Source organism: Oreochromis aureus, linkage group 4 (genome assembly GCF_013358895.1).
Source record: "Oreochromis aureus strain Israel breed Guangdong linkage group 4, ZZ_aureus, whole genome shotgun sequence".
NCBI classification, from domain to species: Eukaryota; Metazoa; Chordata; class Actinopteri; order Cichliformes; family Cichlidae; genus Oreochromis; species Oreochromis aureus.
The window spans coordinates 26338458-26351365 of NC_052945.1; the positions used below are offsets into that span (position 1 = coordinate 26338458).

The 12908-nt window shown below is 42.9% G+C and overlaps 1 protein-coding gene across 2 annotated transcripts; it reads left to right on the top strand.

The window, feature by feature from the left end:
* Positions 1 to 1520: 1520 nt before the first annotated feature.
* On the top strand, positions 1521 to 11546 carry wipi2 (WD repeat domain, phosphoinositide interacting 2). 2 transcript variants are annotated; one of them, XM_031749488.2, is made up of 12 exons: positions 1521 to 1786; positions 2582 to 2664; positions 5660 to 5829; positions 5949 to 6045; positions 6765 to 6862; positions 7925 to 8017; positions 8164 to 8234; positions 8332 to 8445; positions 8552 to 8716; positions 9595 to 9702; positions 9791 to 9888; positions 10106 to 11546. In XM_031749488.2, exons 1-12 carry the CDS (start codon positions 1713 to 1715, stop codon positions 10216 to 10218), a joined length of 1284 nt encoding a protein of 427 aa, XP_031605348.1. In that variant the 5' UTR covers positions 1521 to 1712; the 3' UTR covers positions 10219 to 11546. The 2 variants fall into 2 exon arrangements, with proteins under 2 accessions (XP_031605348.1, XP_031605349.1); XM_031749489.2 differs by having other exon boundaries at positions 8332 to 8439.
* Positions 11547 to 12908: the final 1362 nt, after the last annotated feature.

A 12908-nucleotide genomic window follows, 5' to 3' on the forward strand; every position in this document is an offset into this window, starting at 1 on the left:
TTTTCTTTGCTTTTACCCCTTTTGCCAACCAGGTGACAGTATTTCTACCTTATACACTTCCTTTTTGTTTTCCCAGGAGATCCTCACTGATAAACTGTCTGGATATACTGTCTCATCCTGGTGTTTCACTTTACCTGTCAGACTTGCGTGAGTGAATAATTTCCACTCCAACATGCTCAGACTTACACCTGAAACTCCAGTGAAACCAATACACACACAAAAATTCTATGACTCATGCTCTAAATTACATTTCAGTCAGCGGATGGGATCACTCGCTGTTTCCTTTTCATCCCACGCCTTATACTTTGTTGTTCCAACTGCCAGAATTTGGGACTTTTGTCATGCTATGTGAAAGTTTTTAGTCCGGTGCTCCCACGTGAGAATTTACAGAGGAAAGAGAAAGTTGTTCATTTGAAGTCACTGAAGGCATTTGCAAAAGCACAGAAAGCTCCAAATTAGTGGCGTTATTAAACCTCATTTGCTAATTTTTCAGTAATATGGCATACTAAAAGGAAAACACTTGGGCTACTCAGACATATATGTAATACAATTTTAATATCTGATGTTCACATGTGTTGAAAGCTGCTCTACATGATCCTTTCAGCATTTGTTCAAATGTTGTAAATTGTGGCACATTAACTGAAGAGGCAACAAAAAAATGCTGATGTATGAAATGTTGCAACTCTTTTTTTAAGGCATTACTTAGTTTGTACTCACTTGCCTCTCTCTAACACAAAGATCTGACTATATGAAAGTGAAAGTGTCAGTAAATTGAGTTTTTCAAATCTCACACTGAGTTGTGTAAAACACAATCAGTGTTCTTTTAGTTATTTGGAGGCTTGCTTTGCAATCGAGTGTAGAGCAGTAACTGCACTCAGTAAGAAATAGGAAGTGCAGAAATTCATTTTTAAAAAGAAGTGAAAAATAAACACAAAATTTGCACAAAAATTGTAGATTGGAGAGGGTTCAAACTGGGGAAAAAACTAACTTTTTATCGTTTTAAAAATTCACAATAAACGATCGTCATTTTAGGGAAGGGTCGCGTTGCCTCGATTGATGATTGTTTATATATATTTAATAATGTTAAAAAAAGAATAAAAAGAGGTTAAAAATTTAAACTAAATTAAAGCTAAAATAAAGATACAATAATACAATTTTTCATGCTGGTGTTATGAGGAGATGGGAACTGTAGAATAAATACTTGCTGGCAGCGCCTCCATTGTAGATGACTTTTACACAAAGTAACGGTGGGGGGCGCTGGTTCTCTGAAATCCTCAATATACAGTGAATGCTTCTGATAGAGCCGTGATTGGTCCTGTTTTCTGTCTCCCTATTGGCTTAAACAGGACGGAAACCGAGATACCAGTGTGTTTACCATTGTACCATATTTTTGTTTGTGGGGTTTTTCTTTATTTAATTTTTTTTGTTTTTGTTCATTTCATATTTTTGTTTCGTATCGTTTCCTTTTTAGAGTCCGGGGAGCTCATTTATTAAAATCTGTCATGGCCCTTTAAAGAAACTGCATGCTGTGCGCATAACGCATGCGTATTGGGGGTGAGCAACAGCTCCTGTGGAAAACAACAACAATCGTTAGAGCAGAGCAGCAAACAGAGATGGTTCCGTAAAGCTCAACACTTCTGGTCCTTACCACTGTATTCAGTCCAGCTGCTGCTATTTCTACTGAAGCTTTATACGTCGATGGTGCCGAACCCATGAACCTGGCCAGTCAAAGCGGAGACGCTGGCGGAAGCCAGCTGCTCTTCGCCAACTTTAACCAGGACAACACGTAAGGCAGGGCCGGGGAAAGTGGCTTGGGATCGGATGGCCTGTGCTGTGAAAATAGCTAACGCTAGTTAACACAGCTTGGACTTGTCTGGACGCCTAGCAGGGTCACAGGGTGTTTTTTGTCATGCTAGAAAAGACTATCGGTAGGCGTAGTGTTTTGGGTTAGCTACTCTTTTAAACTATCCAGTTACCTTTTATTTTATCAGATGCTAGCATAGTTTGCTAGCTAGCATAGTGCTTTGTGGTCCGAGGCTAACTAGCTACATGTTCGTAAATTAAGTGTGCTGTAGACGCATATTTGCTACGATTGGTAATTGTAATTACTTATTCAGGCTAGCCGTAGATATAAATAGTAAAAGCCAATTTGATTTTTTCTGTGTTTTGGACTCAGTGCTGGCGAACAGCTGGAAGACTGCTGGAAATTGTTGTAGGAAATTGTTAGCCTCGAACTGGGTCACTGTATTTGTTTTAATATGATTAAGATAGACATGTCGAATTTAAACTCGGTCATACACTGAATTTGCCGGTGTTTGCTCTCAGCAGCAGAGGCCTGATATTATTGCAACACAGCGTTAGTCGTGTGATCACAGTCACACTGAGACCACAATGACCAATGTATCTAGGTACGCAGAGTTAGCCGAGATCACTGAAATTAGACCGAACCCCCCTGTTTTTCATTGTGTAGACGAATACAATGTGGCTGTAACAACGACCACAGACTGCATTGTTATTCAGTGTGTGTCTGTGTGACACCGTGCTTGGTCACTGCCTCGCTTCCTTTCTGTGTTATGTACAGGTCCTTAGCTGTTGGCACCAAATCAGGATACAAGTTTTTCTCCCTGTCCTCTGTGGACAAATTGGAGCAGATATATGAATGTAGTAAGTATAAACTGACCTCTGTTCTGGCTTTCTACTACCATCTACTCACCCGTTTGTGTTTCTTTACCTCATCCAATCACTAAATAGACTGCACACAAAGTAGTTGCATGCAGTTAGCTGTTTTGTGTTTTGTTTTAAAGGCATGCATGTTTTTTTTGCTTTGTTTTTGTGAAAGTGAGACTTGGGTGTAATGGTGGTGGTAATGGTGCACGAGGCTGCATAACATGAAACTCTTTCCAATAATTTAACCACACATGTGTATGCTAATGGCGTAGACAGAGTAGGCCCCTGTTGCGGTGGTCCTCGATGTCGCTCTTCCTCTGCCTCTCCAGTTAGTCTGCACTCCCAGGCACAGATTCCATCTGTGCTGCCTATGACTGATGCCAATGACGGCGATCGACTGCACACTGTAGAGCTGAACCAACCGAAACGTTCAACAGGTAGATAATCGGTCCATGCGGCGTAACGCGAAAGGCTGCACAGGGGAAGGAGGACACTGCAAGGTTTGCCTGTTATAAAATGGCCGACTACCTTTACCAGCTCCAGTCTGAAGCAGTCCTTCTGCAGGACAGAGACTTGCTGGAGAGGCAGCCAGATATACTTTTATCTAGTTGTCCAGATGTAGTTGGCCATTGAGGTATTTGCAGTGGAGCAAATAATTTGTTTTAAGGTAGTTGGCTTTAAAGGTACTTGTCTTATGAAAACTGTTACTTCATTGCTTAATTATATTTTATGAGGTATTACTGCATTCTTTCCTGATAGGTTGGAGTCACTATACCACTAGTGCAGTGCTTTTACTTTAAATAATTAATGAAGTATGTCTGCCCTTTCCTCTCACTAGTATGCTTAAGCATCAACCTTCCTCCTCGTATATGGACGAAGGTTACATATGATTTCTGCTGCGTCCCTTTTATTCACTATATGTTGTATTCTGACCTTTTTGCTAATTATTTTATATTTAAATACCAAAGAAGACAGGAGTAGGTGATTTTAAGTTTTATAGTCAGCACAAGAGAATGGGAAAGCCATTGCTACAATTTCTGAACACCGCTCGTTCGACTCTTTCATGAAACAAAGTGTTAAAGGCTAGCTTTTTGTTTGTTTTTTGCACCCTAGATAAAAGAAGGAAAGAAGTTCACACAGTCTACCTATAAAATGCATAACCATCCACATCTGTTCTACCGAATCTTCTTAAGCAAGACCAGACAGATTACAGCCCACTCTGTATTTTTGGATCATTCCCTGGAAGTCCCTTTCTGACCACTGGAACTGTGCACGCTGCAATTTCACCACAGACCTCAAACTTGCAATCAGATAAACACTGACATTTTTTCCCTTTTCTTTCTTTCTTTTTTTCTGACAGAAATTTTGTTTAAGAAATCATTGCTCAATATTCCTAGGATCCTGCCTCATGAATTGTCCTCCCTCTGCAGAGCTCTGCACTCGGAGAGAAAATGTTTAGATCAGGGGTGGAATACTCCAGGCCTCAAGGGCCGGTGTAGATTTTTGATAGCACCCTAGGTCAACACACCTTAATCAAATGATTAGTTCATTACCAGGCCTCTGGAGAACTTCAAGACATTTTGAGGAAGTAATAAAGCCATTTAAATTAGCTGTGTTGGATCACGGAGACACCTGAAGCCTGCAGGACACCGGCCCTTGAGGCCTGGAGTTCCCCACCGATGGTTTAGATGAAAAGCCCTGAACTCACCCAACCAATTTTCACTCACTACGTGGACCGCTTGGCTTCCTACAGCTTGTTCCACTCTTCAAAATGAAAATAAAGTTTTAAGGATCACGTTTTGAGACACTGGAGGAAATCCAGCAGGTATTACAGAGGCGCAGATGCAATGAGACGTAACACGACTTCCATGGAGTGATCTAAAAATAGCAGTCACACTGAAAATAATCAGGTTTTTTTTTTTTTCCACCAATATCCCCAGTCCCAGAATGTTTTGCTCACACTTCATACACACTGTTACATGGTGCACATTAAACATGGTCAAAGTTTAAAACTAGGAGTAATCTGTGCACGTAATAATTTTTTGCTTTTGTACTTGCTCTGGCTTTGAGACAGCAACCCATACCGGCGGCTGTTGAAACCTTTTGTTTTCAAATGTCACCCAATCAGAAGACGGGTGGCATGTCCCGCTTCCACAGCTGTGCCCTATATTCCACAAATGTTATTAATCATCACTAAAACAAAGAATCCAAGCTGAGATTTAGCGAGATTAAGTTGAGTATGATAGCAGTAGAAAAACATGAATTCAGCTTTCCTTCATTTAGTAGTTCTTTCAGTTATCAGTGATGCTACTGTGGTTCTTTGTTCCACTGTAGGTGGATATGTATATTTTGAAGTCTGAATCACACAAAATAACTTGAGTAGAGTCCAAAAATAAAGATTTAGGGTAGACACATTGGTGTAAGTCTTTAGCTATGAAGAAAATCAGCAAGTGAAGAAGCAACAATGCGTAGCTCAACAGCAGTGACTGAATGTGTAGGTAGAGGCTGATTGGTTGAAAAGTTAGCTTAACTAGGAAAGGGAAACAAGGTAGAGCTCACCACAAAGAGGAATGGGGAAAATGCACTCACTGGGAGCAGATATAAGTTACTGTTTTTAACCTTTGGTTTCACTTCACTGATGAGAAGTTTTTTGTTATTTCTTCTGGATGGCACGGGCTATGCTAACAACAGCGTAGCTCGTATTTCCATTGTTGTATTTTTGACACTGCCCCCTGGTGACAGTAAACGGGTATGTGGGTCTGCACAGCGCTCTATGGCACCTACAGGCTACAAATGCACTATCATGCTTGGAGCTTTATTCCTTTATTCATCAGCTGATTACTTATTACAGTATTGGAGTTATTATGGGATGCTTTAATGTTTAAGCCCAAATTGTAAAACTGTTTAAGATGATCTAGTCCTTTAATCACATAAGTGATTATAAAATGTCAAAGCACTGATGAAATAATAATTTTGTGTCCGTCTCCTGCAGCTGACACTGAGGATGTGTGCATTGTGGAGCGTCTGTTCTCCAGCAGCCTGGTGGCTATAGTTAGTCTGAAGGCCCCCCGGAAGCTCAAAGTCTGTCACTTCAAGAAGGGAACTGAGATCTGCAACTACTCCTATTCAAACACTATACTGGCTGTGAAGCTCAACAGACAGGTAGGCCAGGGGTCGTTTGCAGTGGCAACGTTCATGAATACGAAGAGGATTATTTACCCTCTAATGACGACTTTGTTTGCTAAGTACACACAAGTTGATGTTGTGTGGTTCCTCCGCAGAGGCTGATTGTGTGCCTGGAAGAGTCGCTCTATATTCACAACATCAGAGACATGAAAGTGCTGCACACTATTAGAGAGACTCCACCTAACCCTTCAGGTGAGTCTGGAGAAACAGTCTATCATCATCATCGTCATCATCATCATCATCATCATCATATAAATAGGAAAATATAGTGAATGTAAATTTTTTAATATGTGCTTTTTATAAAAGTTTACCTTTTTTTTCCCACTTTACATGTATGTGCTTATATTGGGCCTCATCATGAATATTTAGAAATGGACAAATATAGTTTTGTCCTTTTTGTGTGTCAGTGAATCAGAATCATTTTAAAATGAAAGGGAAAAAAATCTTGGGCTTGGGCCTCCATGACTGTGTATGTAGATCTGGACTGTGGCACGGGTTTAAAAAATAAAAAAATAAACCAGATCAGAAGAGGATAAAGAGCTGGAGTAAAAGGACCATCTGTTCAGTTAGCCCAAGATCATACGTAGCTATTCAAAATGTGTTTGCAGAGTACGACTCAGATTTGCATGTAACATGTGTGCTCACGCGGTTTGTGAGTGAGGCCCACTGAAAGCAGTAATATGCCTTTCTCATATCAGCAGAGAAGTGTCTCCTCTTTCATTTTCTCAGTTTATTTTGAACAGTGTTGTTTTGTCTGCCACTCTTAACACTAAGACTTTTCTTTTCTTCCCCTTTTTTTTTCCATTTTCATGTTACGATACTGTTGTTGTAGTTGGTTGGTTTGACACGTTTTGTTTTTTTCTCTCCATCTTTTTACTGATTAGTTTGTCTTTGTGCTCGTATCTCTCCAGGATTGTGTGCCCTTTCCATCAGCAATGATAACTGTTACTTGGCATACCCAGGCAGTGCTACGATAGGAGAGGTCCAGGTGTTTGACACAGTCAACTTGGTAGGTGAACCCAGACAATGATACTTTCTGTGCTTCTGTTTTTAAATAAAGCCATCGTCAGGATTTATTACAAAGCATTTTCCTATTGGGGCATACGCTTGCTGTGCCACAGTAGCGTTTCAGTTTCTGAAGAATGTCTGGGTAGATACTCAGTCGTCCAGGTCATGGTAGCTTTGAGTGCTTGAAAAGAAATCAGCTGGATTTCTTTAGGTTCATCAAAGAGGCTTCCCCAGTTTTAAAACTACTCGGGCTGAGAGGTGTTTAACACCTAGTGGGGGTTTTCCACTAAGGGTTGTTGTTAATCATCAGCCAAGCTGTGAAAAAAGACTGGGTCATTACCATCACTGAGCACCAAGTGTGAAACCTCTGTGAGACATTCCCCCGCCCAACCATTGTGTGGCTGCTGAGGTCTCCTGAGGCACAGTGTGAGTGCGAGCGGGGGTTGAAGAGCCTGTAACAGCAGATGTAGTCGCTCTAGTCGGGGCACAGAGGCGTCTGCCTGCAGAGAGCTCTGTTGTCAGATGGAGGGGCAGTGCTGTTATTGGTCCGTCAGCCAGCTGCAGTGAAGAACCACAGTTATAACCTTTAAAAGTGTTGCTGGTGAATTCAGCTGTCGCTCCTTGATCTAGTCAACCCCACTTGTCAACCAATCACCATTCAGCAAATACTTAACTCAAGCGCTTCCAGCAACACACAGTGATGGAGTCTTGGAGGACTGCACGGCCCCTGTGTCTGACCGGAATCACAGACATCGTTAATAGATGGTCTTTCATAGTGGACGTGGATGACCTCCTTTACTTTTCCATCTTCTCAGCCTAAAATGCGAACATTTGCATCTTTGAAAGAGCGACCTTTGTCTTTAAAGTGCAGGCTTAGAGTTGAGTCTTTTCCTCTTCAGCTGGTTCTCCTGTGTTGTGCCATGTGTTTTGTAAATTGGTAGTTTGGCTTCTATATAAAGGTCTGAGCACTACTGCATTGTTGTGTGTTTGGCTGTTTTTGTCTGAAGGTGTTTCTGGGCCTGAAAGCAGGTTTGTAAAGTAGTTAATCTGTGTCGTTTTCCAGAGAGCAGCAAATATGATTCCAGCCCACGACAGCCCATTAGCAGCTCTGGCTTTCGATGCTACTGGAACTAAGCTGGCTACAGCATCAGAGAAGGTAGTTCAGCTGCTGTGCAGGACATTACCCTGTCATCTCCGCAGCTAATTTTGTTTTCCACATGAGGAAATGAGGATCTTGATTCGTGCATCCTGTAATAGTGTTGCAACTCTGTACATCTTGTGCCTTTTTTCACTTCCTCTCAGGGTACAGTCATCCGTGTCTTCTCGATCCCAGAGGGACAGAAGCTCTTTGAATTTCGACGAGGAGTCAAGAGGTAGATGGCTCATGCACTGCAGTTTTGATTCTTCGTAACATCTGTGCATGCCTTTGTACGTGTTTACCATCTCCTCTGTGCACGCTTGTCTTTTCAGGTGCGTGAGCATCTGTTCGCTGGCGTTCAGTATGGACAGCCTGTACCTTTCTGCCTCCAGCAACACAGAGACGGTCCACATCTTCAAATTAGAAACACAGAAGGAGAAGTATGTGTACGTAGCTGTCTGTCTTTGGATGGCTTCTTTCCTAGTGACTTATTAAACAGTCTGCTTCCTCCAACGAAAACATGCATCTCACATTCTGTGCGTGTACGCTCAGGCCAGCCGAGGAGCCCACCACGTGGGGAGGTTACCTGGGGAAGGTCTTGATGGCGTCCACCACCTACCTGCCTTCCCAAGTCACGGAAATGTTTACCCAGGGGCGAGCCTTCGCCACCGTACGTCTACCCTTTTGCGGACATAAGAATATCTGCGCCTTAGCTGTGTGAGTACACACTTTACACACTCGCAGTTAGACATTACAAATTGTTACTTTTCTTATCACGCCAGAGGAAGAAAAAAAATGTGATGAAGTAGCGGCGACTGAATTTACAATCACAGGTCATGCAAATTTTCTAGCACATTTTATTTACTTTGCACTTTGTGTGAAGTTTTAAAATATTGACTGATTTTAATTTTTAGTCTTTGGTCATCTTTGACCTACTTTTTTTCAATTTAAAGTTGTAGCGAGTAGATCAAAAACAGAGGTGGGTAATGTTCCTTTTAAAAGTTACTTGATCCATCACAAGATTGTTGCCATTAAAAAGGAATCTCTAAATTCCAGCATTACCCCCTCAGAAAAGTAACAGCACTTTAGTATTAAGATAAGATAACCTTTATTAGTCCCACACGTGGGAAATTTGTTGATATTAATAATAATCCAAATAAACCCACCCCCTCTTGCAAGTTTATACAAGGTGGTTTTCCTGAAGATGTGCAGGCTTCTGTAACTCTGCCTTTGTACCACTTTGTATAGAGAGCTGAAGTTAGTAGCATTTCCATAATAGGTCCTGAGCTCCTGACAGGCACTTAAAATAATGCAAATACTTGAGTAATGTAACATCCGTTATCTCTGCCACTCCTCATCTGTGTGCCAAGGAGTCAGCTGAGGAATCATTGTGAATATTGCACCTGCTTTTGTCCTTCAGTCTGAGAATAGGAAACTGGAAAATATTAATGAGCTTGTAGGATTCTTATTAGCTGCTTGTTATATCACATCTGGTGCTGAAGAAGAGAAAATGCTGAAGAGGATAAATGTGATCGATGTGTTGGATTGGATTTGTTGACCTTTCATGAATCTCCATTTTTATTGTTAAAAATTAGGATTCAGAAGATTCCCAGGTTGCTTGTAGCAGCGGCTGATGGCTACCTGTATATGTACAACCTGGATCCACAAGAGGGAGGCGAATGCACACTAATGAAGCAGCACAGGTAACACAGCATTGGCAGATTGTGGCTCGCTTTAGCTGGTAAGGTAAATTTTGGGAGTTAAACTGAGGATTTCCGTCTTTGGCTTCAGGTTAGACGGGAGTACCGAGCCCCCCAATGAGATCCTTGAGCAGGGGTCACATGATCGCCCACTTGTGGCCCAGACCTACAGTGCTGCTGTCTCAAAGGGTAGGTGACACAGTGTTGATATCTATCTTTCTTTTTTCTGATTGACTAAAGGCAATAAATAAAAACTAATAATAAAAACTTTTTTCTTTTTTGTAAAGATGGCTGTTCTGGAGAGACTGTCAGTAATTAAGTTGTGCAGAAAGGCGGGACAAGTTTGGAAGTGATCCAATCAGAAGAAATCTCCTCAATGTTTGACTTGTGAATTCATGTTTCCTAGGTTACTGTGAAGAACAGGGCGCTGTGGGAGGGGTGGGGCTTGACGACGACCTCAGCGACCTACGCTTAGAGGAAGACAACGAGCAACCGCCGCTCATCCTCGAGACCGAGTGACTGGACTGATGGCTGTACCCACCGATCAGAGGGCTCCTCTGGTGCTGCTAGAGACACGTGACCCCGAAAGGGGCGTGGACAGGATCAAAGATGGAGGCGGGGAGGGGGGAGTGTCTTTGTTTTTCTTTTAAAGTGTTCAAGAGCCTGTCCGCCAGTTTGTCCGTGCATCTGTCCGTTCACATTCACGTCTTCTTTTTTTTTCCTTCTTCTTCTCCCCCCCTTTCCCTCCTGCGCTCCCTTTTCCCTCAGTTTAGCCTGAGCAGGCCAAACTGAAGCTTTGCATGTACATGTGCCAAAAGCTTAAGTGTGAAAATGAGTATCTGAGAGTGTGATTGTCATTTAAAAAATAAAAAATGTAGCTGTGTCTCCGTTAAAGACACACTCTCACACACACAGCGAGCCCTGTGTGTGTGAGTAGAAACCGATTGTGTAAGTGCCTCTCTGCCCCCGCTGTGACGGCTTTCTTGTGTTTGAGAGGGGCGACCTCTTTTCATTGGCTGAATAAAATCTACTTTCACTTGTTCAATCTTAATCGAGGGTGTGTGCTATCTTTTCTGACCCCTTCCCCTCTCTCACGCTCACACACACACTCTTGTACACTGTCCTGCAGAGGGCGGGGCATCAGTCTAAGGTTTTTGGCATGAGGCAGAGGTGTTTGCGAATATGTGTGCGTTTGTTTGTGTGCGTGCGTGTGTGTGCTCGGGCATGTACATTAGCAAACCATCTAGTCATAAGCTTTTACACCTGCCCCTGCTCACTTTACCTCATCCAAACAAGAGGCTCAGTGGACCTTCTCCTGCCCTCTCCTCCCTGTCCTCAGGCCTGCAGTCATTGGTTAATTTTTAAACTATCAATCTTTTTTTTTTTTTTTAAACTACATAGCTAATCATAACCAATGATGTGTCATGCGTATGAAAACATGCATGGTGTTGTTGATGTGGTACTGTGTCCATACATCTAAGATGTGGTTGGTGATGATCGATGGAGAAAGGCAGGAAGCTCGCCGGTCTCCTCTTAACAACTCATCCTACTGTATCTTACTCTGTACATTATTAGATGTGGCGAGATATCACTGTATCACGCAGGGATAGTGAGTGTTTGGCCAACGAGCAAGCTGGGCATCGTCATTCGATTGTGATCTGGAGGTCGGGCTGAGCCTCATCTGGTCCGGGATGCTGCATAATTCCCCAAATAATCCTTTTCAGTGTGTGAAGCCACCGAGTAAGGATTGGCTGTGGGAGTTTGGAGTGTCGGGCATTTTCTAATGATTTTGTATAAAATGTGAAACGTTCATCTGAAACTAAAATAAATTCATGTTGATGTATGAAGTTAGGTGCCTTTTGTTCTTGTTGCACTGGCATCTTGCATTCATTATAAAGAGCATCTTAGGCCAACTGAATGGGAGGATGTGTGTTAGCCAGCATCACTGTTACTGTAGCAATAGAAGTCGGATAAAAACCAGCTTTTTTTATTTTATTTTTTTAAGCATGGGAATTTTATACTTTTAGGTGTTACCACATAATTTCAGACATCATCTATGCCACACTGTCCTATTACTACAACATGTATGTGAAAGATTTACCCCTGTTAAGCAGAAACCTTTGACCTACAGACCAGAACGCCTGAGTGAGAGCAGTGTGTTGTAACATAACATCACATCTAAAAAACAGGCATGCTTCCCATCTCAGTTTTATGCCCTTCCTACTAAAAGAGCATGGGAATGTGTGCATGCTCTGTACATGTCAGTGCTGACTTCATGTGGGACTCGAGCCCTGCCCTTCTAGGTGAAAAATAATTTTTAGCTTTCCATTGCACAACCACATGTGGCTTTGTTTTTTATAGTACCCCATGTTGCTCATATGTGATGTGGGTTCCCCTTTCCAACTGCCTCAGTCAGAATATGCTTTTTTTTCTTTTTTGGTAATGCCGGATTGGTGCTGCGGCTGCAGTGATGCGGACGCTGCACCGGTCCGTCGTGGTGAAGAGGGAGCTGAGTGTAAAAGCGAAGCTCTCAATTTACCGGTCGATCTACGTCCCGACCCTCACCTATGGCCACGAGCTGTGGGTAGTGACCGAAAGAACGAGATCACGGATACAAGCGGCAGAAATGAGCTTCCTCCGAAGGGTGGCTGGCCTCTCCCTTAGAGATAGGGTGAGAAGTTCGGCCATCCGGGAGGGGCTCAGAGTAGAGCCGCTGCTCCTCCACATCGAAAGGAGCCAGTTGAGGTGGTTCGGGCATCTGACAAGGATGCCCCTGGGCGCCTCCTGGGTGAGGTGTTCGGGCATGTCCCACCGGGAGGAGGCCCAGGGCAGACCCAGGACGCGCTGGAGAGATTATATCTCTCGGCTGGCCTGGGAACGCCTTTGGTGTTCCCCGGATGAGCTGGAGGAGGTGGCTGGGAGAGGGAGGTCTGGGCTTCTCTGCTTAGGCTGCTGCCCCCGCGACCCGACTTCGGATAAAGCGGATGAGGATGGATGGATGGATGGATGGATGGTAATGCCAAGAGCCATATTGTCAAGTTATACTGACAATACTTTGAAGTTCAAGGTAGTCCAGAGTTAAATATTATGCAGCTGGACGATGAGCTGAAGAACAGCAGCAAATCTATAACAGGATGGTGCTGCAGTGGTCCAATGAAAGTCCAGACCTCAACCTGATTGAAATGTTATGGTGAGACCTTCAGAGAGCT

Bases quoted from the DNA above. Each gene is read 5' to 3' on its own strand.
- wipi2 (XM_031749488.2), top strand. From the start codon at position 1,713: ATGAACCTGGCCAGTCAAAGCGGAGACGCTGGCGGAAGCCAGCTGCTC. The intron at 8,235-8,331 runs GTAGATGGCTCA...TTGTCTTTTCAG, and splicing joins TTTCGACGAGGAGTCAAGAG to GTGCGTGAGCATCTGTTCGC. The intron at 9,889-10,105 runs GTAGGTGACACA...CATGTTTCCTAG, and splicing joins CAGTGCTGCTGTCTCAAAGG to GTTACTGTGAAGAACAGGGC.